Source organism: Ylistrum balloti, unplaced genomic scaffold (assembly GCF_031769215.1).
Source record: "Ylistrum balloti isolate Yb309-2 unplaced genomic scaffold, AGI_CSIRO_Ybal_v1 Utg371122, whole genome shotgun sequence".
Taxonomy (NCBI): Eukaryota; Metazoa; Mollusca; class Bivalvia; order Pectinida; family Pectinidae; genus Ylistrum; species Ylistrum balloti.
In genome coordinates, this window is record NW_026782616.1 from 164,172 (window position 1) to 192,149 (window position 27,978).

Below are 27,978 nucleotides of genomic sequence, written 5' to 3' on the forward strand. Positions count from 1 at the left end.
AATTTTTCCGGGATTACCATTAAAGAAGCTTTGTCCCATTTTTCTTCGCTTAAGTCGATCAACGATGAGAAATTTATCATAAAATGTTGTATTATTCATCAAACTCTAATGTTACTCTTTACATCTCAATTAGTATCAATACGGAGGTTCCCCTTTGTCGCCATCCACGATACTCCAGGGGTCACGATAAAAAACATTGAAGAAAACACCAATTTGTCAACATTATCATAACCCAAACCCAAATTTAATAAAACAGTGGCAAACTATGAACAAAAGAAAAAATTACATCTAGATTCCTGAAAAGTTATCAGAGAATAAGACCAAGTTTTGCGGAAGAGCAATCATCCTTTGCTTCATCGACGAAATCCACCAAATAAATCTTGGTCAATCCAAGCAGAGACGGATATATCACATGTGATATATATACGTCTCTGATCCAAGTAAGCAATGTCGGGGTCTCAAATGAGAAAAGGGTATACATATAACAATGCAACTAACAGGTAAAGCATCAAACACGTCCAGCTTCATACCGAATAAAAATATATTAATTTCCAATAAGAGCACTATGACGACCGAGAAACTTCCCGATAATTGGCACACTGTATCTTCTGAAACAACGTATTACGAGTTTGTGCATCAGTTGACGATTCTTGTACGACATTCGTGACAATGGAACCAGACCTTTGGATATCAAATCAGAAACGTTTGTGTTTAGAACCTGCTTTGACGGTGGGCGTCGTTCCTCTGTAATAGTCAAAATAGTGTATCAATCTGTGATTGGTCAGCTTTTTACTTTTTAACGTTACCGTATAATTGATTTACCCGTTCACTAACTGGAGCAATTTATAGGACCCCGTCAAATCCGAGAGAGAAGAGCTCCAGCTCTTTTTAAAATTCTATTAGGTCTGAACAGAAGGTAAAATGGGTAATTTCAATTACAAACCTGTGAACTGAATGTACTCTAAACGAGTAACACAAATTCTTAACAGCGGTTCACGATCAGTTACTAAGGAGTTACTGTAGATATTCGACTACAGACTCGACCGGGGTCGTCAGTACTGGTAGCAATACTGATAATTGAATCAAAGCGAAGAGGAGAAAGATATTAAAATGTAAGACATTTCTCGGGAAAACTGACCGTTACGTGTAATGGTGTATGCTTCTTCTCTACAATTGATATTTCCACCTTAGAAACAAAATAAGCACTATAAAAGGGAACTACGACGGTATGAGAATCGATGTAGAAAACACAGACAACCTAAATTGGTTCAGAACGTACGGTCTACACATATTGTTCTTTACAAACGAATTCCCAAAGTTGATGATACGAAAAATAGATCAGAGCAGAAATCCAAGTCAATGATGGCCGAGTTCATCTCTGTACTTATCTATTTAAGAATGTATACCCTTTATTAGTAAATCTTACAAATTTTGAACGGTAACTAAGAATATTGAGATATCAAAACAATTTAAAAGAAAAAAACCCCACCCCATCCACCCCTTTAGATATAAATATATCCAACCCGACCATTCTTTTTTTCACATCACATCATACACTTACAACATCAGGAAATCAAAAAAACTCTCTTCATATACTTATAACCCAATTAGATTAACAATGCGGAGTTCATAGAAAATTCTCTAAAACTTGAGGACCGTGCCCGGCTAGAGACCGAGGGGTTGTACTTCCAACTCCGCTGCAAAGTTTTCATTACTCATTCCTATATAAGGAACCCAACCCCACTCATATCCAACCCTTACCTAAACCCCTCTGGATCCGCTTAAACAAAATGTGAAATACAGGCAAATGTTGCTGAGCCGCATGCGTCGTTGTAAAATTTTCTCTACGATCCCCGCATAATGGCTCGTTACCATATATGATTTCCAGGTGAGCTCGACACCTTAAATTATTTTTTCCGGAATTATTTGCCAGCATTCCGTTTCGAAAAATACAACGTACAGTGGCGATCTCCCGCCATTGAAGAGGAAAGGTGTCTTAAGTTCGCTGACTGTGCATGAAACACAGTCATGGCGAATCTTCACGCCGACAAAGATGCCTTTTATAGACGGATGGGAAGATTTTATTCCGCATGGAATGTAAGTATTCGTTTGTCATGTATGATTAAATGTGAACCAAACCTTGAGCGAGCCCGAAGATTGGATGGCATTTTTTTTTATTTACGCACGTGAGATCGTTGTAAACAATGCTGGACGGTTGGTTTGAGCGTCGTATTGTGAAGGAATGGACGGAAACGTGACAATCTGCAATATAAGTGATTGAGAAAGAGATCATGGCTGTTATTTTTTTTTGTGTGTAAACTTGCCATCACTTCTGTGATTCAATACAGGATCACCTTAGCACTAAGAGGGTCAATTGGGCATGGAGTGTTCAAAATGGGAGTCATTTGAAAGGAACTTTAGGAAAGGGGTCGAATAATAAGTTGATATTTGCAGGCTGCCAGCAGTCGATAAAAGGTTAAATGTAATGTTTTAGTCGATATGATTGTTTCCTAAACCATAATATTGGGATTCCCGTAACATCATTATCGACTGTTGAAACAACTCCAATCTAGACCATTTGTATTAGGGAGGTCGGCGACGGTCATTTACAGGCTTATTACGTTCTGTTGGAGCAAAAAACCCCATTTTTTCGGGTTTTTCACACTAAAATTAAAATATCAAATAAGCGTAGTTGGGGGATAGAAATATATCAAAATAAAGTTCAAGACTTCTATTTTCTTATTTTGGTAATTATTTTGTAATAAGATATAAATTCCTACCATTGCATGGAGTTCGAAGTGAAGTCGTTTCCAAAAATTCGGCCGCCATGTTGATTTATGTGTCAACAAGTGTGCCAAGTTCAGAATTAAATCCGCTGGCTATTACTGGACCAATTTTTACCATTAATGGCTTAAAATTTAGGAAATATAGTCTAGTTTTTGAAACTGAGTGATCTCTTTTGAAAAAGTATAGGGATCACACTGTAAAAAATATAAATTTGCAAAACAGTGTTTTTTTACCGTGATATCACTTCGCCGCGAACAGGGATCACTTGGATTATGGTAGCCTGGACCTTCATCTAGCGATTGGTAACCAAGGTTTCAACAAAATAACAAGAGCAGCCAGCGGAAATCATTGGATATTTGAATGACTTTTGCCACAATGTTTTGTTTGTATGAGTTATCGAACTTTGCTGCTGCTGCAGGCCGGGTGCAAATCCTCCCGACCCGGTAAACAAAATTGACCAATGGGACATCAGTATGTCCATTCGGAACATTTTGGGGTTTTTATGTTAAATATCAAAGGAAACATTCGATTTTCTTTAGGATTTATATAAAAGTATGTTTTAGAACAAAAGAAAAAAGGGGGGGGGGGGGGGGGGAATAGTTGCTGTGGTTAAGAAAAATATGTTTGGGGGTATAACAAAAACATTTTCTGAACACAGAACCATACTTTACTTTTCTTAATCTTTTAAGTCACAAATACAAATTATTTTCCATGAAATAAATGAATGAACATTTGATGAGAAAACAATTTTCTCTGTAAAATATCATGATTATACTCCCTCTCAACTAGCCCATTCTTCTTAACTCAGAAAGTTGATTTTGGTCTATATCTTGGTTGTTAAATTCCTTCTGAATGTAAGAACTGCCCTTCTTTATCAATGCAAGGGGGTATTGTTGAAGTGAAAGAAAGTTGTTTTATTTATTTTGTTGAAATTCTTTATATTTTTAATTGTTTTGCTAATTTATGACACTTTTTAAAATCTCTTTTATTTATTTAAGTTTTATTTTACCTTATTTTGGTTTCTTTTTAAGTTGTCAAATTTTTCAGAGGAAGAATAATAATTGTGATTTATTTTATTTAATTTTTAATCTAAATAAATCTTTTTCTAAAAAAAAAAAAAAATTATTTTGATTTATTTTCTTTTTAGTTTGTTTACACGCTCTGATATACTGATTTTCATTTTATTTTTGGTAAGTGTGATAAGTTTTATTTACAATCCAATACACTTTTTTATTTGCAGTTTGATAAGTATGTGATGATTGTTTTTACTTTTTTTTCAATACTATCAATGAATTAATTAGATAACAATTTTTATGACCGTTAAATTTTAACATTGATGTTAAAAATAACTTATGCTAGATAATGACAGATTTACCTATTTTTTGTGCTTTTATCTTAATCTTAAGGATAAACTTATAAAGACAAGAATAACCATGTTTCAACTCTTAAGGCTTATAAAAGGTGAACTAATATCAACAGGAACATTTTTTCTCAAATGATATTGTTTGTAGGAGTAAAAAAAAAATTGGGGGGGGGGGTTCACCTTCTGAGAATGTTTGATTTTGGGGTAGGGCTAGGTTTTTATAGAAATACTTGGTGCTGTTAATAGATAGAGGTACAAATATGTGCTAGTTGCATTCTACATATTTCTATCTTTAAAATGATACCTTATACACCATACAATAGTTTATATTCTTCTCGCATTTCATGATTAAACACAAATTTCAGGTTTTATCCAAAATTTTCAAAACGTAGAAAAACAACCTTAAATGTTGCAAAAAATTGTTGTTTTGAGTTAAAACTTGATCATTTGTATGTAGAAATAAGCATTCTTATATAAATTGTCATTTTATTACCACCTGGGAGTAGTTGAAGATCTTTTTGTCCTGAAAAAATGTTATTTTTCGTCTTTTCGGGGCTAAAAATATACCTCTTTGGCAGCTGTATTTTGGAGCTGTTGCTTTCAAAAAAATTTTTTAGGGGAAATATTACATATTTTCTGATAAAACATACAAAGATCAACAAGAAACACCATATAAAAAAAATTCCAGATTTTTTTTGAGCTTTCTGCATCAAAAAAGTCATTTTTTCTGAAATTTTCGATTTCGTCTCAAAAAGGGGCTGCGCAGGGTATTTGATATCAAAATATTAAAAAAAATAATGATCTTAAACCCTAACTGGAATTTTTTTTCAAGAAAATGCATTGTGATCTGTAAAAATAAGGAGATTTGGATAAATTGGGTGATTACTTTTTAAGATAAAGTTCTTCAAAAGTGGTAGTCTAGCAAAGAGGGGTGCCGACACATTTCTCAAAAAAACTAAGTCCAAACGAATAATTCCTCATGTTCAGCTGCCAATTTTTTTTTTATCTGTCCCCACCTAAACTAAGTAAATGTTTCTTTTTGAAGCTTAAGGGGAACTTGGCACCCTACAACAATCAGACAATACATATCATAACCATATTTTCAGATATAAGGCCTCAAACATGCCTCTTTTAGGGACTATTTGCTAAAAACAGAAAAAGGGTCGCTTTTCGAGGTACAAAAATTGATGTAACTTTTGAACCGCTCAACCGATTTCCAAAATTTTTGCACCAAAATTCCTCTTTCTTTGAGTTTTGTCCAAAAAACATGTTTTAAAATGTTTTCTAGGTGGTTCATTTTTTGAGCTGACCTCCCTATTTGTATTGTGGAAATACTATCAGAACATAACGTACAAAAATAACACAGACACCCCTCTGTTGATATCTATTTAACAAAAAAATCAGTTGGATGTTATGTCAATTAATGAGTATGAAAGGATTTAACCACATTAGAATTGATATTACTTAATGAAATATAATCTAAATCCACAGAAATAAAGTTACCTCCCTGATTTAGGACTTAGACGGAAATTGAAAAGAACCATTCAGGACCTGAGCAAGAACTTGTTAATCACATCCCTGAAAAGTTTTGAAAGTCCTTGAATGTAACATCAAAAAGTCCTGGAAAAAAGGTTTTTGAATTTGATGTCATAAAGTCTGTATGAACCATGTAATGTTTTAATTGTGTTACAGAAAGCATCTGGTGGTGAACCCTTAGCCCAGGTGGACGCATTGGTCGCTGCTGTAGGAGTTGACGAGGAAGTTGTGTACTCAAAATCTACAGCACTACAGGTATGTTACAATTAGGGATAGGTATCGTGAGAATTTTCATATTGCGATATATCATGATACATGATCAGCATATCGTGATACGTATCATGATATTTCACTGTAAGAAGAAATCCATCCATTTTCTTTAAGCGAAACAGTAATGCAGATTATACAATAAAACCAAATGCAAAACAACAGTTGGATTTTTAATTATTTAAAATCTTCTTTTAGATATTAGATATCCAAACTCAAACTCATATGTCGTAATTCCGGGTTTTTAGTACTAGTAGTAACACTGCATGATGATGATGATGGAACGCTCGTCGGATGATGGCGTCTTAAGTGAGTCGTAAGATTAGTTGTTCCGTTGCTGCACTTAACTACAGCTCTACAAATGTTGCACCCAGCAACATTTTCTTCGCTTCTAGCTTCCCCCTTCCAAACAATTAGGCCGAAGTGCTTCCAAACATCAGCCTTTCCCTTTGGGTTTTTCACTATGCTATCGTCCGTGCCTATGAAGGCCGCCATTTTGGATACGTTACTAAGCACTCGACGATGGATTCATCAATACTTATCGTCTCAAAAACATTATAAATTTGGATGAATTATCACAGTATTACAGATTTATGGATAAAAATAAAAGTATAAATGATTTTCATTACTAAACGAACTTTTCACGGAAACTCATGATGATTCCAGAGAGGCTCCCAGTGAGAGTGAACCGATACATCTAAGTCGTACCGCGATACATATTTTTTTAGGTCACCTGAGCAGAAGGCTGACCTATTGCCATCATGATTTGTCTGTTATCGTGCATCGTGCGTCGTTAACTTTTTATACATATTCGACTTCTTCTCAAGAACCACTGAATGGATTTTGACCAAACGTGGTACACAGTGGTACGAAGAAAAAGGGCATGGCCCCAATAGGGGCCCCAGGATGGGGGAAAAGGGGACACTTGATAGGAATGTTCTACACAAGGTCTTGGCAAGTGTTTTAACTTTTTGGGGGCGATTCAAAATCCAAGATGGCCACCCTGGCCTCTGTTTGGCTGATATTATGGACTTCCTCTTAAGAACCATTGGATGGGTACAGATGTTTTACACATGGTCCTGCACACGTGTTGCTACATTTTTGCAACATTTTAAAATCCCCAGATTATTGACATATATTCCTCAGGTGACCGTTAAGGCCCCTTGGGCCTCTTGTTAATGATGAACCTTGATATACCGGTATACTGATAATACCTCACACCCCTAGTTACAATGTTCAAATCATATTTAAACTTATAAAATTGGTAAATCATCTAGATAGTTTGCTACATGCTGTAAATGGGTTTGAATAACGGGTCTTCATTTGCAACTAATTGATGGAACCCATCACTTTTTAAATTATCTATCATTGAGAAAATCATGTTTAGATAACTTACAGTATCAATATTTTCCAATATTTCAGCATATGCTTTTTTTTTTATAAAGATTAGAATTTATGTTTTTTTAAATGTATATTTTCAGACTTGGCTGTTTGGATATGAACTGACTGACACCATCATTGTCTTGTGTGAAAATTCTGTCAACATTCTTGCTAGTAAGAAGAAAATAGAATTTCTAAAACAGGTGGATTCCACAAAGGAAAATGATAATGGTGTCCCATCCATCAATCTTCTTGTTAGAGATAAGGTGAGTATTGATATATTTCCTATTTCAAAAGATGATATTAAATAGAATAGAACTCAGGCTTATTTGCTATCAAATCAATTAATTTCTAATTATTAAGCGATTACTGACTTAAGAGAATTATTTGTTTTTAAGGACATATATTACCTTACTAAGATTTACTTTTCAAAAGAATTTTAATAATAAAATTCAGTGGTCAAATATCCTGGAGATTTCATAACTTAAGGTAAATATGTTTCTGAAAAATTACAAACTTTAAAAATTATATATGTATATACACCTCACATGCTAGATACAATCTTCTCTTCTTTACAGGGTGACAAAGACAAAGCTAACTTTAAGAAGCTAGTGTCTGCTATAAAAGAAAGTAAAAAGGTAACATAATTGTTTGACATTTCACTTTTTAGCCTAAATGCAATATTCTCAAGTGTCCCATCAGCTCGTATTATGTTAATATTAATTGGGCAATTTATTGAAATCAGAGTATGATATATTTGTAGCATAGGATATTTTGAAAAAATAGCTTTTGAGAAAGGTGATACTTAAGTTTTTCAACAGGAATAATGATATATGTAACTTCTCCTTCTTTTCAAAGTACTATCTCTCTCTTATTGGTTGTACTTGTCTACTTACAGGGTAAAACTGTTGGAGAATTTTCAAAAGACAAATTTCCAGGCGATTTCATGAGCTTGTGGCGAGCTGCTTTGAAAGGAGAAGGCTTTGAAAAAGTATATAATGTCCACATGATCATCACTTTTACAAACTTTTGTGTTGACAAGGAATAATTTCTCATGAAACAGTATGCAGCTGGTTTAATATTATGCAAAGTATCAGACAAGAAAAAATCAGGTGTTGTGTCACAACAGTGGCATGCAAACGAATAGCCTTTATATGGTAATTTAGAATTGTTCATGGGCTACTTCAAATCAAATAGAAATAAAGGATTGTTACAGTGTATATAAAATCTGATGTATATATCAAATCTAAAAACAATTATTTGAATTTAGGATGCCAATATATGATATTGTATCTTCACAGATTTTGGGTAAGATCACAATAAAAAGAAAAAGTAGATTATCAGGTTTTTATTAGAAACGCAAATGAAGATCTTTCATTTAATTATTTCTGAGGCAATCTCTCTTGTGAGGTATTTCATCTTTCTCTGTGAATAAATCCTAATACTTTTTTGATGTAAAATGTAAATGAAACCCGATATACAGTACTCCGGAATGAAGATACATAGCATGCCAGGAACTGATAGGAAGTATATTCCAGTATAAATGTAACATAGTGCATTTAACCAGTTTAAAAATCAAACACACTTGATAGAGAGGGAAGAGAAATTGTCAAAGAAATGTGTTTTTATGTGTGCTTCCCATTATAAATAACTAAAACTGGTTACAATATGAGATGATCAGTTGCTCCTTTTACTAGTTGGATGTATTACTAGGTTCTCTAACATCTAGGTATTATGAATAAATGTTTTAAAATGTCCTTTTTTGGATACCAAAAGATATGCAGAGCAAATCAGAGTACACAGTAAATCTTTTTTCAAAGAGTTAATAATCCACGATATTGACTTTTGCAGACTGCTTTCATTCAAGACACATTTCATGAATTTATAAAAGGCCATTTGTGATAAAGATATGTTTTTGATTGATTTAAGAAGGAAAACCATTGATTGTGTTATTCATTTCCTATATTAACTGTCATGTACTGTCACATGCAGGTCGATGTCAGTTCTACCATGGCATATGTGATGGCTTCAAAAGAGGAATCGGAGGTGAAGGTCATTCAACGTGCCTGCACTGTTACCTGTGATATCTTCACAAAGTATTTGAGAGATCAAATCATGGAGATCATTGATGCAGAGAAGGTGAGAATTTTGTGATACACGTACTTCAAGATTATGTCTAAAATCATAAATAGTAATGTCTGTGTAACTTGCTTTTTCCAAAGGAGCTATATGTATGTTAAGCTCTGAGTAAATAAAACAAAGTGTTGAAAACTATTGAAATTCAATTTTCAATAAACATCTTAATGTAAAGCTCTTGCAAAATTCTGTTAATACTTTATATTTCATCAAAGGCCATTTAAATACCGATTTAACCATATTTCACATGGAGATGAAGGTCATTGAGTGTGGTTAACCATTCAGATACTGATTTAACTATATTTCACATGTCCATGATCATAATTCTGGATTCTTTTATAAAACTTCCTTTTATTGCTTCATATAAAGGAACTTTTGTTATCTTTTCCAACTTGCTAAAGATATTTACAAACTTTTGAAAGGTTTTTTTTGCTATCTGCATGTGGTCTAGATCATGTTGTAGATATTTTCCCCACTATAACTTTCACACTTAAGCTAAATTGATCTTTTGGTCTACTTTTTAGAAAGTGAAACACTCCAAACTGGCTGATGGAGTTGAATCTGCCCTTCAGAACAAAAAATATGTTACTGGCGTAGACACATCACAACTAGATATGTGTTACCCAGCTATCATACAGAGTGGTGGCAAGTACAGTTTGAAGTTCAGCACCACCAGGTACAGTTTTAAATCATTTTCATTTTGGGGGAATTTTTTTTTTCTTTTTGTCTTTTATCTTCAAATTTTTGGGACAAAATCTTGAATGAAGAATAAATTCCCCTACATTTTGGTGGAAGGTTTACGACCTGTTTAGCTTTTAGAGGCAGTATTTGCAGTCTTGTATTTATTCAGACACAATAGAAACATTACTTTCTAACTTGATAACTTAAAAAGAGCAACATCAGATAGGTTGATATTGCTGTTATACATTGTTTTATGTCATTAGAAAATTTTCTTTAATTCCTTACAGACCGTGCCTGTATAATAAAGCTTAAATTGAAATATTGCTTGTGTGACATTGACTTATCGACCTGAAAATGTTTGGACTCAAATCATTTTTTGATGCATCCCTCTTTTATTGATTTATTGAATTTTTGGTCTTGATTCTTGATTTTATACTCTCTTGTCCTGTGCTAAAATAAAATGCCACCACAACAAATAATGACTATGATTTGTGATATGGGACAGACAGAAAGTAAATTGCACACAAAAGTTTTTCTGCTGATAAATCGGATGTATTCCCTCCTTACTGACTCCAGTTCTCTAAGGAGGAGTGTTCAATGCTTAAGCAAACCTGATATATACTTGCATCTATGCATGGCCATCCCAATAGACAGTTCAGCTTTTGAATTTTACATGTATTTGACCATAAATTTAAATTTGTTAAAACTATGATGAAATTTGTTTCTTTGGAAGTGCAAGTGCTTTCATTTATCAATGTACCTGTTGTAGCAAGTTCATTTCGGACTTACCTGTTGTAGGAGTTAATCTGGGACTTAAATGTTACCTGTTGTAGCGAGTTCATCTCAGACCTACAGGCAGGTTTGGATAAATTTAAGAACTTCACAATTTTGGAGATTTTGAAAAACATACCTGTAAAATCTTGAAGAGTGAGTTTGCGGAAATTACAACATAAGATATGATACATGCAATATGTTTTCTTTAGTCCTGATGACATGGAAAAGTAGGAACACACAAGACAATTACTGTACATGTTATGATTTTCTAGTATCTTCTACCTAATTATTTGTGTGTTTAGTGATGACAGTGTGCTCCACTTTGGGACCATTATCTGTGCAATGGGAGTACGGTACAAATCCTACTGCTCCAATATTGTTCGTACACTGTTTGTGGACCCTACAGAGCCAATGCAGAAAAATTATGAGTTCCTCACTCTGGTGGAAGAGGAAATTCTTGTGAAACTTCAAGATGGTAAGACTTTATACTGCAAAATACTGTTTATCAGTTTTATTGATGACAAGAATTAAAGAAGTTGGCAGAGTTTAGTGTTCAAAAGATAGTTTTTATACGCCGAAAGACGGACGTATTATGGTATCGCACTGTTCGTCCGTCCAGTGTAAACTTTTATTTGTGCGGAGATCTCCTCCTACATTTTTCAGCCGATCTTTATGAAACTTGGTAGGCTTAATCACCATGATATGAAGTTGTGTTTTCCTGAAAAAAAGGGGGTTTTGATTTGGTGATTTGAACAAGAGTTATGGCCCTTTGTTTATTTCACTATAGAAATCTTGTCCGGAGATCTCCTCCAACATTTTTTAGCCGATCTTTATGAAACTTGGTAGGCTTAATCACCATGATATGAAATTGTGTTTTCCTGAACGGAGTTTTGATTCGACGATTTGAATAAGAGTTATGCCCCTTTGTTTATTTCACTATAAAAATCTTGTCTGGAGATCTCCTCCTACATTTTTCAGCCGATCTTTATGAAAGTTTGTATGCTTAATCACCATGATATGAAATATAAAAATCTTGTATGAATATTTCCTCAAACCGATGTTTATGAACTCTTGTAGGTTTAATCTCTATAACATGATTTTATTTTTCTGAATGGAGGTTAATTTTACCTCACCAAAGGCTCTGTTTCATAAATTCCTCCTACTTTTTCGATTTTGGTAGAGGACACCAAGATCCATTCATAGTTCTCTATTACCAAATTTTAACCAACATTTTGCTAGTCACATGTACACTTACAATGAGACTCATCTGAATGGGCCTCTAATTAGTCCCCCCACCAGGAACCAGTATGGGGGGGGGGGGGGCTATAGTTTTGTGTCGATTCTGTCTGTCCTTCCGTTCGCCCAGCAATCTTGTCTGTACTAACTCCCATACAATTTCATACTGGAACTTAACTTGGCATGTGAATGCACCATGGTGAAACAGCGTGTCCCATGCAAAATGTAGGTCACTGTGACCTTGACTATCAAAGAAAACCTTGTCCTACACCAATTGATACTGAAACGTGGGTGCACCATGGCGAGACGGTATGTCGTGTACCAAAAGTAGGTCACTGTGACCTTGCCTTCAAGATTTGACTTCTATCAAAGTACACCAGGTGGAGGACTATAATTCTTGAATTATCTTCTTTGTTTTGGATATTCACGGGCGTATTTTGTTCCACTTTGCGGTAATCATTAAAATGGCTTAATGTTCTGTCATTGCTTTTTGAATACCATATTTATCTGGCACTAAACTTTATGCCTAGTAAAACGACTTATATTTTTAAGAATTATGAATAACTATTGTTGTTACTAAATAATTCCACACCCTGACTTCTGAGTTAGGTAATAATTGGTTGGCTTTTTGGATATATTGCAGGAGACATACAGTTATTGTCATCTATTGAAATTGTCACTGTTAAATGCCTTTACATTTCAGTTACACTTTCTAAAGAATAAAGGTGTTATTTACTGTCATTAGTTTTGTATAACAGTGAGAGCTTCCTGAGGAACATTCTAAAAATGTTTTAATGGACAAACTGTAATCAATCTTTTCCTCTTTGATGTAAATGCATCATCAGCTGGGTTTCAATGTGTATTTTGGCTAGAAAAAATTGAAATAAGGCTTTTTCCAGGGACTCTGTAGGGCTGAACATGGGCCCCATTCCCAATTGGATTTATTTCATAATATGGCAAAATTCAAAAAAATTTTAGTTTACTCCTTCAAATTCCTCCCTAGTTGATCATTTTTGTTCCCAAAATGAAATAAAAAGGTCCATGCCTAAATGAATTGCCATTTTAAATTTTTGTCTTAACAGGTGTTAGACTTAGTGAAGTGTATGAACATACTGTGAGCTACGTCAAGAAGGAGCGACCGGAATTACTAGACAAAATGACCAAGAATATTGGGTTTGCAATGGGTATCGAGTTCAGAGAAGGTTCACTTCTTATCTCAGGGAAGTCTAACATCAGAGCAAAGAAAGGTAAGACATTAAATACAAGAACTATCTGTCATTAGATAGATAACATTACATGTTTTATGGTGCTGAAAGCATTCGGTTAATGGCATTTTCACATTACTACATTATCCTAAGAATTCCTTTTGGTTTTTTTTATCAAAATCATTGAAGGCCTGATCAATTAACTTCAATATAGGAGATTTGAAAATTCATGTCTTTGATAATGTTAAATGTTGACAACAAAGGGGAGGCAAGTTTGTCTAATAAATTTTTAAAATAAAGTGTTTATATCATGTACATTTCAAAATGAAATTTCAATTTGACAGGGATGGTTTTCAACATCAATGTTGGTTTTTCTGACCTGAAGAACAAAGGAGCCAAAGACAAGGATAGTGAAGTGTATGCTGCCTTTCTGGGTGACACAGTCATGGTCAATGAGGTACATTGATTGACAAGGATTGTCATTGATTACATTCACACTGTCTCCTGGTGTTGGTCTATCAGAGGCAGCTTGGTCATAGTAAGGACTCCGCACGTCTTTGGCCGAAAGGTCACATTTGACAACTTCTGTTAATTTTATCAAACGATACCTATATGCATGAAAGGGGATGGGAGAGGGGGGCGGGGAGCATGTGTTTGAGATTTTCTACTTTATCATTTGTTTATATGATAATTGTATGGTAATTTAGATCTTATTTCTACTGAAGGATGACTGATAGTAGTGTGTAAAATAAGATTATGCTGTTGAATTGATTTACAAACATGAATTAAAATACAATATAACTTAATAAAGCCTGGTTATCATCTAGACTCACTTTTTACACAGGGGTCACCTTGCACATTACTGACAACAATGAAGAAGAAAATTAAGCATGTAGGAATTTTCCTGAAAGATGAAGAAGAGGAGGAAGAGGAAGAAGAGGAGGAGCCAGAACCAGAAGCACTCTTAGGACGAGGACAAAGGAATGCTCTACTGGGTACTAGGACTAGGGTGAGTTACTAGGGAGTAGGTCAAAGGTCAGTTACTGGAGACTAGGAATAGGGGGAGCTACTAGGGATGGGGTCAGAGGTCAGGTACTGGAGCTACTAGGGAGGGGGTCAAAGGTCAGTTACTGGAGACTAGGATCAGAGGTAGCTACTAGGGAGGGAGTCAAAGGTCAGTTACTGGAGACTAGGACCAGAGGGAGCTACTAGGGAAGGGGTCAAAGGTCAATTACTGGAGATTAGGACCAGGGGGGAATTGTAGTTACTAAGGCAAGTCGAATCAAAGGACTGCGATATAAGGAAGTATATTAAGTTTAAAGATGCTTTATGTATATTTTGATTACTTTACAAAATTAATTGTTACTGTGTAGGAATTGGATGTTGTGATATAAACAAATACACAGCTAATATATTGAAATGCATAATACCTAATTAGAGTTGTGAATAAAAGAACACATATCCTCTTCCAGAGATTCACTTTGAAGCTACAAATCTTAAGTTAAGTTTCACCACAAGCTTACACAAAAAAGTCGAATGCAGCTCTTGAACATGCAGCTGTAATTAAGTAGAATACAAGAGTGGTATAGCTAGGTATAACCGGGTTTACTGTGGGACTTCCACTATTGTGTTGTTCTCTCAGATTTCATAGTTCTGATATCAATAGAATAGGAGAGGTTTTCTAGATTCTCTGTTTTTTGATAAGCAGAATTGCAGAAAAGTGCAAAAAAGCTAACTTTAAATCTTCTCAAAGCCATATGTTAAAACAATTAATCATATACAAGTTTGTTTATGTTTTATATTTTCTCTCCTGTTAGACTGAGATGACAACTGAGGAAAAACGAGCTAAACATCAGAAGGAGCTCTCTGAGAAACTGAATGATGAAGCAAAAGAGAGGCTTAAGGGGATGAAAGGAGGAACAGAGGACAAAAAGTAAACTTATTTATTATTTTTAACCAACTTCAAATGTTTGACTTTTAAAAGTATATTTTGTATGCAATGCCTTTGTCAGACAGTCCCAAAAGCAGTTCTTGTAACTCAAGAACAATGCAAAGAATCATTTTCAAGTTTCATGGATATATACAATATTGAGCAAGTAGGTGTCAACCAAGTGCCATTTTGAAAATTGACAATTCTTAACATTCTCAACATCTATGTAATGGATCTTCAACAGATGAATGTGTGGCATGTCTTGTCATTTCAACAGGCAAGTGTTTGACCTGTCTTGCTTAGTGTTTGATGTCTTTGTTGAATAAAACCAATGGGTTTTTAACATGCCTTGCGTAGTGTTTGACGTATCTGTTTGTTCAACAGAAAAATGTTGGACATGTCTTGCATAGTGCTGGATGTGTCTTGGTCCTTTCAAGAGAAGAGTGTTTGACATGTCTTAATTAGTATTTAGGTTCGATGTGTATTTGTTAATTCAACAGATGAATGTTTGATGTGCCTTAGTTAGTACAACAAATCAGTGTTTGACATGCCTTGGTTCGTTCATGGGACAACCTTATTGGCTAAACTGTACATCAAACTTTACAGAGTAATTAATTGTACACACAAATAAATATCAAATATCTATGTTAACATTAGCAATGTTATAACATTTGTTTCTTTTGAAAGAGTGCGGAGATCCAATGTATCATACAAGAATCCTTCACACATGCCACAGGAGTCACAGTTACGAGAACTTAAGCTTTACGTTGGTAAGTGAGGTTATGAATTTCTGGTTCATTAGTATATAAGATATATAGCATATAGGTATTCATTTTTATTTTATCATTTTCCTTTTGTATTGTTACATTTGTCATCTGAAAAAGAAGGGATCAGATTAATTGAAATGCAGTAACTAACGATTGAAGTATATACTTTGTTAAATACATGTGGGGTCTTGAAGTATTCTTTTTGCCTTTCATCCATTTATGATGAAATGGATGCCTTGGAGTTGATTGATAAGAGTGAGCACTTTATTCATCTGTCAAAATGCTTTAAAGGATATCTATCAGAAAACAGAATCATAATTATATTTCAGTTCAAAGTTCTATGTTAACAAATGAGTTTAACTTCAAATACAGAAATCCAATAAAATTACATTTGGATGTTGTTGACTTTCAGATAAGAAGTATGAGACTGTAATACTGCCTATTTTTGGAATTCCTACGCCTTTCCACATATCTACTGTAAAGGTAAAATGTCAATCAGGGAAAGGAATCTGATGTTAAAAAGTTCTTTAATCACTTATTACCATTTTATCCTGCATGAAAGTTTATTTCACCTTCAGATGTACTGTTATCTACAGCCTATATTTACTGCAATGTGGAAGTAAGGAAAATATTGCATTTTTAACATTATAGTTTGTTTTATAGGAAATATAAATAAAAGAAAGTAGCAGTTAATTCTGTTGTCACCTGAAGCTGATCTTTTAGTGTCCGGAGCATAACTTTGCCCATGGTTAATCAATGATCATGAAGCTTGGTGTATACATTGGTCATACTAAGCAGATGTGCATTGTACCAAATTCAGAGCCCTTAAATCCTTAATTACAGAGTTATTTCCCTTGGTTAAAATTTAGATTATTGGGCATAACTTTGCTTGCATTTTAACAAGGGATAATGAAACTTTGTGTATACATTGATCATACTAAGATGATAAGCAATGTAACAAATACAGAAACTGCAACCCCTTTATTACAGTCATTGCCCTTTGTTAAAATTTTGTGTCTAGAACAAAACATTCAAATGTTTGCATATAAATTGGATAATAAAACTTCATGGATACTTTGATCATACTAATACAATTCACAGTGGACCAAATTCAGGTCCATTGACCCGTCATTTGCAGGGTTGTTGCCCTTTGTAAAAAATAACTTGTCCAGAACATAACGTTTCTTGTATTAAGGTAGGATAATGAAATTTGATGCATACATTGACCATACAAAGACAATGTGCAGCGTACCTTTGTTGGGGTCCACAACTAAAAAATTTTCCCCTTTGTTAAAAAAAATTCTTGTCTGGTGCATAACTTTGCCCACAGTTAAGCAAGTATCTTGAAACTAAGTGAGTGTATACATTGGTCATGCTAAGATGATGTGCAGTGTACTAATTTCAGGGCCATTGACCACTGGATTACAGAGTTATTGCCCTTTGTTAAAATATGTTGTTTACATTGATCATACAAAGACAATGTGCAGTGTACCAATGTTAGGGCTCCCGACTTCTTAATTACAGAGTTATTGCCCTTTGTTAAAATTTTGTGTCTGGAGCATTACTTTGCATAAAAACTGGGATAATGAAACTTTGTGTTTACATTGGTTATATTAAGAGATATCTGTATACCAAGAAGTTCAGAATTATTGCCCGGTTTTAAAATCTTGTGTCCAATTAAGTCGTTGTCTTGGAGTGTAAGTTTTACTGATACTCTTGTCATCATTTTGCTGATATTATGTTTTGCTGTCTTGTACAATATTTTTTTTCTTCCTTTTTTTTTAAACAGTTTTCTAAAATTTATTATTAAAAGCCTCTGATAATGTTGTTTAAACAGGAGATTTTTAAGTGTTCTGGTTTGTAGGCTCATCAAAATTGCTTATTGTGTAGATCATTCAGATGTCTCTTTGTTTGTACAGAACATCAGTCAGTCTGTAGAAGGTGACTACACATACCTACGTATCAACTTCTTCCACCCAGGGTCGGCACTTGGCAGAAATGATGGAAATCTCTATCCTCAACCAGATGCTACATTTGTCAAGGAAATGTAAGCTAAACAATTTGATACTGGCATTTTGTAAATGATTAATTTCACCGGTTGTGTACCATCACACAGATAGGATTGTGTTGGTGATATATTAGATTTAGAATCAAAGCGCAGTAGAAATCTATCATATAAAAACCTCCCATTTGATCTACAAAATTGTGAACTATTCCACTACCATTCTCTGATTAAGATGAAATGTTTTTTCAAATGTCTTGTTTTTATGTGACCTTAAAAAGTTTGACCAGACAGATGGCATTGTATGTCAGTTGTGAATTGTTTGATATAATGTGATAATTTTGATTTCCAGTACTTACCGAAGTTCTAATACAAAAGAACCAGGCGAGATTTCAGCACCCTCCTCCAACCTTAACACAGCCTTCCGTCTCATCAAAGAAGTACAGAAGAAGTTCAAAACAAGGGAAGCTGAGGAGAGAGAGAAAGAGGTGAATTATTACAAGACAAATAAGTGGTTTCACTTGTTCATTGTTATTATTGTGTCAGGCTTTTTTCACACTTACTTAACAATTTCTCTTTCAAAACTTATCATACTTCATTGTTAAAGAACTTATTAAAGAAATAGGGCCTAGAAAGTCATTAGATTCAATGAATATAATTCATAAAACTATAGATATTAAGCAATTGTAAGTAAACTACCAGGGAGTCACCGTAGCTCAGTCAGTAGAGCAGTGGGCCGAGAAACCTTAGGCAGAGATATGAGAGACATGGTTCAATGCTCCCCACAGACAGCAGTTTGTGTTTCTGAGGAAGCTGAAACTGATCAATCTGTGCTGTTGTGGTTGCATCCTCAACCAAGACATGTTACCCTGATTGCATTGGATGGCATATGATTGCCCTCCTGTATGATGTTCAGTAATGTAGAAACCAGCAACCACAAGGAGAGCCCACCTTAAAGTAACTGGTTGTGGAAATTAACCTAGCAAACAATTAACTGCCCTACTCTGTATATGTTTGTAGACTATTGTGATCTTGAAGAGCAGAATATTATTATAATTATTGCAACTAATGTACCTTGTGTTGTGGGTATGAGTACCTTTCTCATTGATTGTCACTATTGTGGCGTAAATGGACATTTTTCCAACTGCATTAATAAACTTTATTGATGTTAGATTGCTTTATAAAAAGACCAGACAACACTTACATACTGGCAAAACGTATGATTTGCCTGTGACACGTCTCAAGATGGTTGCTTCAAGTTTACTTGGATGCTTACTTCATTTATGTTTCCAAAAGAAAGAATGTATGTTGTAAAACTACTCGGAGCTCTTCCAGTCAAACACCTATTCCACCCTTGGACTCGAGATTTTGTGCCATCCATAGAACTTAATTGATAATTCGCTAAGAAGTAAAAGTGAGAAACTATAAATAGTGGTTTATTTTGGAGTACTGGGGTCAAGTACATGTAGATGGTTACCTCCTATCAGTTTCCTGTTTTGCCTCATTAAATCAATATGTTAATTTTAGGGAATTGTGAAACAAGACACACTTATCATCAATCCCAACAGAGGAAACCCCAAGCTGAAGGACCTCTATATCCGGCCCAACATCGTGTCCAAAAGAATCTCAGGAACTCTGGAGGCACACACCAATGGTAAGTGTCAGTGAGACCTAACATTATCAGTATGTCAAGGTAGACATTAATCAGGTGTCAAGGTTTGTGATTACTGGAGGCACACTCTTCCAGGATGTCTTGGTTTGTGATGTCTGGAGTCTTCAATTAACAGGATGTGTAGGTTTGTGGTGCTGGGAAGCATGATCCCACACGATGTGTAGCTTTGTTTTACTGTAAGGCACGATACTACAGGATTTGCAGGTTTGTAATGTCTAAAGGTACTTGGGTCGTTATTGCCAGGAGACAAAATCCTACAGTACATTAAGTTTTGTGTTGCCCAAAGGTACAATATCATAATACATATTGGGGTGTGATGCTAGGAGTTACAATCTTCAGAACATTTTAGGACCCACAGTGCTAGCCCTTTCTTATTACCTTTTAATAGCTGTGTAGAACATATAGGCTCTCAAACAAGTGCTGTTTGGAGTGTGTAAATTGTCCTTATAGCACTGCATTCTAATAGTGAATTTTAAGGTACCTACTCTATCAAAGTTTCCTTGGTATTGCTGTAGACATAACTTTACTTGGTGAATATTGCTTAACTAACTTATATTTTAACTCTTTTTCTAAGTTTCAATTTTACCAGTATACTTCTTCTATAAGAGCTTATTAAACGTTCATGCTGCAGAGTCAAAGTTTTAAACATTTCTACCATTATGTTTATCTGCAAATATGTTATGTTAAACGTTCTCCAGGTTTCAGATTCACGTCGGTTCGAGGAGACAAGGTGGACATTCTCTACAACAACATAAAGCATGCCTTTTTCCAGCCATGTGATGGAGAAATGATTATTTTGCTTCACTTTCACCTTAAGGTAAACTGCAACATCATATCTGATGGGAGGGCGGGGAGCATGAAGTGTTATCCACATCTGTCTATACTGTCCCATTTATTTCAAAACCAGTGACGCCTATTTTAACATCAAAAGATTTTATTTATATTTACCCAATATTATATTACGATATCAAGTTCTTGGCCATATCCTATTAATGTGGTCATAGGTCAAGTTTAATAGGATAAAAGGTCACATCTGAGGTCACATCTGACAACTTCTGCAAGTTCATCAAACAATGATACATTAATACATGGGAGAGGTGCATTCATGTCTTACAGACATTTTCTAGTTTTGGACTGAAATGGCTGTCATTATTGCTTGCTATAGAGTTTTATGTAAATACAGTCACACCTTATTATCTCTAACTCTTATATCTTGAAGACTTTGTATGATTTGAAGTATTTTGTTGATCTCGGCCGAACTTTACATTTAACATTTTATCTTACTTAAATAGTATAATCAGATAACCAAGGTCCGCTGACTCTGAGATAACGAAGTTTGAGTATGTCTTGAATGGAGTGTATTCTGTTACTTTAAACATCTGCCAACTTCTTTTCAACCCATCCAACTGTCAGATGTCTACCTCAAGTACTATTAACAAAGCAGTACTTTCATCATATAACTTTGCCATTGTCATGTCTCTTCAGTTTGTGGTTAGACCACTTGAGAAGTAATGCCTGGCACAACTGTCAAAGAAACTGTCAAAAGCTTGGAGAAAATTGTTAACAATCTCAGAATTTTCCTTCTGATTTTCAGTTTATATTAAGTATAATTTGATTGACTTTGTGCAATGATGCAGATTACCAGTAAATATGTTTCATTAATCTTCAGTGACTTTGTGCAATGATGCAGATTACCAGTAAAAATGTTTCATTAATCTTCAGTGACTTTGTGCAATGATGCAGATTACCAGTAAAAATGTTTCATTAATCTTCAGTGACTTTGTGCAATGATGCAGATTACCAGTAAAAATGTTTCATTAATCTTCAGATGAAATCAAAATTTCTCTTTATAAAGTACTGCAAAATGCTGGATGGTGGGGTGGGGCTGTGGTAAGGCAATTGTCTTTCACCTAGCCATCCAGGTTTTGATTTCAAGAATGGACGTGAAAAGGTTTGGGGTCACATGCCCAACCACGTGGGTTTTCCGTGGGTATTCCAGTTTCCTCCCACATTAAGACCTCTTGTGCACTTCCATCCGGCCCAACAAGAGTGATTGATATAAGTGGATAGTTTGTTTTGCAGTTAAAGTTAGTATTTAATATAGATCTGCAAAATGGGCCACCGCTGGTAATGACAGTTTGATATTGAACAATATGCTGCCACACATGGAGCATATATCTCGTTACATTTTAATACTTATATTAGTCTACAGCAATTTTGTTTCCTTTAAATTTGTTATCCATAAGATAATTACTTATTATATACATCAGTATGCAACTTACTAGGTATATATTGATTTACTTATTATATACATCAGTATACAACTTACTAGATATATATTGATTTTTATAGCATGCTATCCTGTTTGGTAAGAAGAAACATGTTGATGTCCAGTTCTACACAGAAGTTGGAGAGATCACTACAGATCTTGGCAAACATCAGCATATGCATGATCGAGACGATCTGCATGCGGAACAGGTAGCCTAATGTCACAGATCTAAGTTATGTCTCCAAAAACATAAGGTTCAAAATAATGTATGTAAACAAAGAATTTTTGCAAATCAGCCTTAATGTAACCAAAAAACATCTGTAAAGACTTTAATGTGAAGTGGCAAAATGCTTGTTTTCAGAACAAGGTGAAAGGGAATTATTTTGTTTCAGCCATTTTTTTTTGCTGGAAATATCATAATTATTGTGATGTCTCAATTCCTCTAGTATACCTTTCCTGCTGTTCTTTCCCCAGGCTGAACGTGAGTTAAGACAAAAGTTGAAGTCAGCATTCAAGAGTTTCTGTGAAAAAGTAGAAGCCATTACAAAACAGGATATTGAATTTGATTCTCCGTTCCGAGAGCTTGGTTTCCATGGTGCCCCATACAGGAGCACAGTGCTGCTGCAGCCTACAAGTGGCTGTGTCGTTAACTTAGTGGAATGGGTAAGACATTGTATATAGATTTTAGAGTTTAGAACTATTGTTTATTCAATGGATGCCGATGGGTTTTTCATCAAACACCCAACTGAAAATGCTTACATGACTTTGCTTTTTCAGGTCCAAAGATAGCCACTGTTGAAATTTCAAATAACATTTCTGCACTATATAGTGTTCAATATAGATAATTTCATCCAAGGTTGCTGAAATGTGAATTGCTCACGTCAATGTTGCTCAATATTTCTGATTTGGTTGAAGACATTACACTTGATCTACTTATCTTGAATCCTTTGTCATTGGGAGGGAAACAAATCTATCCATTCATTCATTGATGTTATCAGTGATCAGCTGGATGACTGTTGCTTTACTTTGAGAATTTTTTTTATGTAGGATGTAGGAGTAAAGTGAACTACAAATTTTCAAATAATAAGCCACTTTTAATTAAACCTATTTTCCATCACCAACAGCCACCATTTGTGATTTCCCTGGAAGAAGTGGAGTGTATTCATTTTGAGAGAGTCCAATTTCACCTGAAGAACTTTGATATGGTATTCGTGTTCAAGGATTACAGCCGCAAGGTGGCCATGATCAACTCCATACCGATGAACGTGTTGGACAATGTCAAAGAATGGCTCAAGTAAAGATACATTTTCAGCCTCCAATTTAATTGATTGTTGTTGCAGTGCTTTTTTAAGACATATAATTGTATGTGGAATTTTTCACTGAAAATAATTGTTTTACATTGTGATACTAGTATCAAACTGAATCAGTTGTAGTGCTTCATGTTCTTTAATGAAAAAGGTTGACTTAATGTTGTAAGGTTTTTGTTGTTAGTCTCTGGCAGTTTTTATAAGAAAGCTTTTGTTGTCAGTTTTTTATAAAAAGGCTTTTGTTTCTATTTCAGCTCTTGTGATGTGCGGTACACTGAAGGAATTCAGAGTTTGAACTGGTCCAAAATCATGAAAACCATTACTGATGATCCTGAAGGCTTCTTTGACAGTGGTGGCTGGACTTTCTTAGACCCTGAAAGTGATGTATGTATACGTTAATATAGAAACTTTTATGATAAGAACTAAATAGTTCTGCACCTTGTGCTCATGAAACAAAGATCAAATCCATACCTGTGAGTAATGTTAAGTGAACTTTGGTCTTACAGTAGTCAGTCACTTTAATCAGGATTTAATTAACAGATATGCAATTATCATTTTCCAGTTTGAATCATTTGTCCTTGTCCTTCTGCCATCTTCTTCACATTCTTTCTAATGACTGTCCATTCTAGGTCCATTCTTTTTAATGAATCTGTCCATTCTAGAGGGATACCAAGTTAATTCCTGATCAAAGTAACTTAGTGCTGTAAGGCCGAAAAACTTGTGCTAGAGGTGTGGAGCTGTGATGCAGGTTATAATTAGAGGTACCAACATTCTTCAGAGAACATTTAACTTTAGCATTCATCAAAATATCTCTCAAAAGCAGAAACAGATATGCAATTTATTATGTATTCTGTCTACTGGTTTTGCCATATTAGTCGAAGCCCAACTTCAGCCTGTTGAGATTGATTTATCCTGATTTAAGCTCAACCTTATCCATTAATCCTTACAGGTATTAAGGGGAAAGCCATTTGGCCTATCTACTCAGTACCTGAAGCAACAACAGCATTTGCTTTATCTTCAGACACATTTTTAACCCATTATCTGATTCAAATTGTCGTCTGTCCGTAAACAATTTTTGTTATCGCTATTTCTTGAGAAGTTTTAAATGGATTTCTCCCAAATTTCATATAAATTTTTTTACTACAGGTCGAGGAAGAGGATGATGAGGATGATGAAGATGATGAAGCATATGCTCCAACAGATGAGAGCAACTCTGAGGAAGATAGCAGTGAGGATTATTCTGAGGAGGAGAGTGACTGGGAAGGTGAAGAGGACGATGATGATTCAGGTGTGTAAAGGCTTCAAATGAATTTCAATAAGTGTCCAGATTGGGTGAAGGGTGGTAATTCTATGGTAGGATATGTTGATAAACATATTGCATTCCTTTTATTGAATATCTAGATAATACAAGATTTTGCCACTTACAAACTATTTGAAACCAGAGTACAGCAATTCTTTGACGAGACCAATTACTGAAACATTTGTTATACAGTGAGATAATATGGATATGTAGGAATCATCATAATCTTGATAAAAAATTCTTCAGTCATACATAGTTGACTTTTAGGTCACACGACTGTATGTTAGTAGTGCTTTTGATCATGTGACTGTGCGTGATTAGTCTTTTAGCTCACATGACTGTACATTAGCAGTCTTTTAGCTGATGTGATTTTACATAACTAATCTTTTAATTCTTGTGACTGTACGCAAATAGTCTTTTAGTTTATGTGACTGTACATAAGTAGACTTTAAGCCCCAGTGTTTTATGCTCCCCAAAGGGTGAGCATATAGTCGCTGATTTGTCAGTCCATCATAATATTGTTTGGAGCATTACACTAAAGCTATAAGAGGTATCAGTATGAAACTTCAGAGGTGGGTAAATCTCAACAAGGAGAAATGTATTTCCTCAGAACCATCACTCTCTTTCGCATAATGTAGGAGTTATTGCCCTTCGTTTTTTTCATACTTGAATTTTCTCTGGAGCAAGACATCAAAACCATATGAGGTATTAAAATGAAACTTTATAGGTAGATAAATCTCAACAAGATGGGCACTATACAAGAATCATAACTTTCTTGTTGCCCTTTGTAATCAGGGCTCTCGATCTGCCAGATTTGGGGCCGAATATTCCCAATGCAAAATAGTTTTTTTTTTTTCCCAATTTAGACCCCAAGTTTTCCAAATTTTAAGGAAAACACCATTATTTTTCCCAATTCTAAGGGCCCAGGGCCCCAGTCCCAAAATGGGGTGTGAGAGCCCTGGTAATTTTTCATAATTAAATTTTGTTCCATTTGGGGAGCATAACCTGTCTCTGACAGCTCTTGTTAAGGGTCAAGCAGTCGCGTGATAAAGACTTGTCTGCTGAAAGGCTATAATAGTGGATTTAAAACCTGTTAAATAAGTAATAATTGGGATAAAGTCTCTTGGTTTATTTACAGTGAGGTAAAAACTGGCAATCAATGTAAAATAATCATGTACCATAGAGGATGTAATTTTGGAAGGGTTATTTGAACTAAAGTTTGATATTTGTTAATGATTTCTTCATTTCAATATTTGTAGAAGAAGACCTTGGATCCAGTGAGGAAAGCGGTAAAGATTGGGACGAGTTGGAAGAAGAAGCTCGTAGAGGTATCCTTGTTAATTTGTCTTTACATATTTTATATAGTAGTCATCACCTACCGAAACCTTGAAGTCATTTCAAACATTTGGTAAACTTTTGTGGTAATTTGTTTTCAGCTTTCATGTTACTTTTTGATCAAACTTTGGTACCTGGTTACTAAAAAAGTTATTCATTCACTGATTTGTAATTTTGTAGCGGATGCTGAAGGTGACATGATGGCGGAAGATCCCCGTAGCCACCACAAGTCCCACCATAAGTCTCATCATAGATCACCCAGCAAGTCCTCTTCTCACAAGTCTTCTCACAAATCACCGAGTAAATCTTCACACAAGTCTTCAAGTAAATCTTCTTCTCATAAATCACCTCACAAATCACCTAGCAAGTCTTCATCACATGGAAAATCTTCCTCGCATGGAAAATCTTCCTCACATTCATCATCCCACAAGTCTTCTTCATCCTCTTCTTCAAATAAGAGGAAGCGAGAAGCAAGTGGAGAACGAAATGATAAGAAGAAAAGGAGATGAAAAGATTCTGTAACCATGTGACAGAATGATCAGAAGATTCTGTAACAATGTGACAGAAGAATGATCAGAAGATTCTGTAACAATGTGACAGAATGATCAGAAGATTCTGTAACAATGTGACAGAATGATCAGAAGATTCTGTAACAATGTAACAGAAGAATGATCAGAAGATTCTGTAACAATGTGACAGAATGATCAGAAGATTCTGTAACAATGTGACAGAAGAATGATCAGAAGATTCTGTAACAATGTGACAGAAGAATGATCAGAAGATTCTGTAACAATGTGACAGAAGAATGATCAGAAGATTCTGTAACAATGTGACAGAAGAATGATCAGAAGATTCTGTAACAATGAGACAGAAGAATGATCAGAAGATTCTGTAACAATGAGACAGAAGAATGATCAGAAGATTCTGTAACAATGTGACAGAAGAATGATCAGAAGATTCTGTAACCATGTGACAGAATGATCAGAAGATTCTGTAACAATGAGACAGAAGAATGATCAGAAGATTCTGTAACAATGTGACAGAAGAATGATCAGAAGATTCTGTAAAAATGTCAAATATCCTGTATATATAATATGGTTGTACTGAATCTTTCATCACTCTGCTACAAGTCCTCCTTATTAAGTTGTTATATCAGAACAAAGAAATGTGATGGTGGAATGTATAATGCTGACACGTGCGTAAAGGGAAGTGCTTTACTGCTATTGTATATGTTAGTGCTTCTCTTCAGTGTTGTCTCACTGCAGTCATATACACACTGACTTCTATTCTGCTATTATTGAGATGCAAGCTTCTTTTGACTGACCTCATCTGGTAGAACCATTTGTAATACTCCACACACCATACTGGCTGTCATTAACTAATGTAGGGACCATTGTATAATGATATGATTCTCCAACATTTATGTTGTCATGATAACCTTGGTATTGTAGTTTGTGATCTGTACTCCAATTCAACAATATATTTTGTCATCTTTATAGTTCTGTTTATTGTGAGGGGAAAAAAAGTTTTTAGGATTGAACAATGGCTCGGCTCCAACTTAGAGCCTTGTTCTGTTGAAAGATAAGTTTTAAGTATATCACTTCAGTGATCTATCTTCTGCAGCTGTGTAGTGTAAAGTGATCGAAACTGATACATTTATCAGGAATGAAGTAATAAGTAAATCTACAGCCTACAACAACACTTTGTAGAAATATTTATCATGTGTGAAAATATGTCGATAATTTATTACAATAACTCTTAACATTGATGTACTTCAAAAATTGAAAATATTCTTCCTTCAACAAGAGAGAACACCAGGACAAAATGACAAATATTGAAATATGTACACACGTCGAAATGCCAAAAAATGAAAATTTCTCTGAGAAGACAGTTTACAGAATTCACAGTAGAATTGACCAATTAAAACAACGTTTATCAAAGAATAGTGGCATTATCTTGTTTTGTTATAAGTGTGAAATGGTCTTGTGTTTGTATTTACCTCAGTGCTGAATAAAAATGAATGAATGTACT

At 34.8% G+C, this 27,978-nt stretch overlaps 1 protein-coding gene across 1 annotated transcript; it reads left to right on the top strand.

Moving 5' to 3' along the window:
- Positions 1-1,974: 1,974 nt before the first annotated feature.
- On the top strand, positions 1,975-27,977 carry LOC132560837 (FACT complex subunit SPT16-like). Its single transcript, XM_060225528.1, has 25 exons — positions 1,975-2,097; positions 5,843-5,941; positions 7,435-7,599; positions 7,912-7,971; positions 8,232-8,324; positions 9,326-9,472; positions 9,994-10,145; positions 11,227-11,399; positions 13,243-13,407; positions 13,710-13,822; positions 14,210-14,374; positions 15,183-15,298; positions 15,983-16,065; positions 16,475-16,545; positions 17,982-18,109; positions 18,417-18,552; positions 19,592-19,718; positions 20,435-20,553; positions 22,089-22,214; positions 22,480-22,668; positions 23,130-23,299; positions 23,567-23,696; positions 24,459-24,600; positions 25,872-25,940; positions 26,128-27,977. Exons 1-25 carry the CDS (start codon positions 2,029-2,031, stop codon positions 26,454-26,456), a joined length of 3,336 nt encoding a protein of 1,111 aa, XP_060081511.1. The 5' UTR covers positions 1,975-2,028; the 3' UTR covers positions 26,457-27,977.
- The last annotated feature ends 1 nt before the right edge of the window (position 27,978 follows it).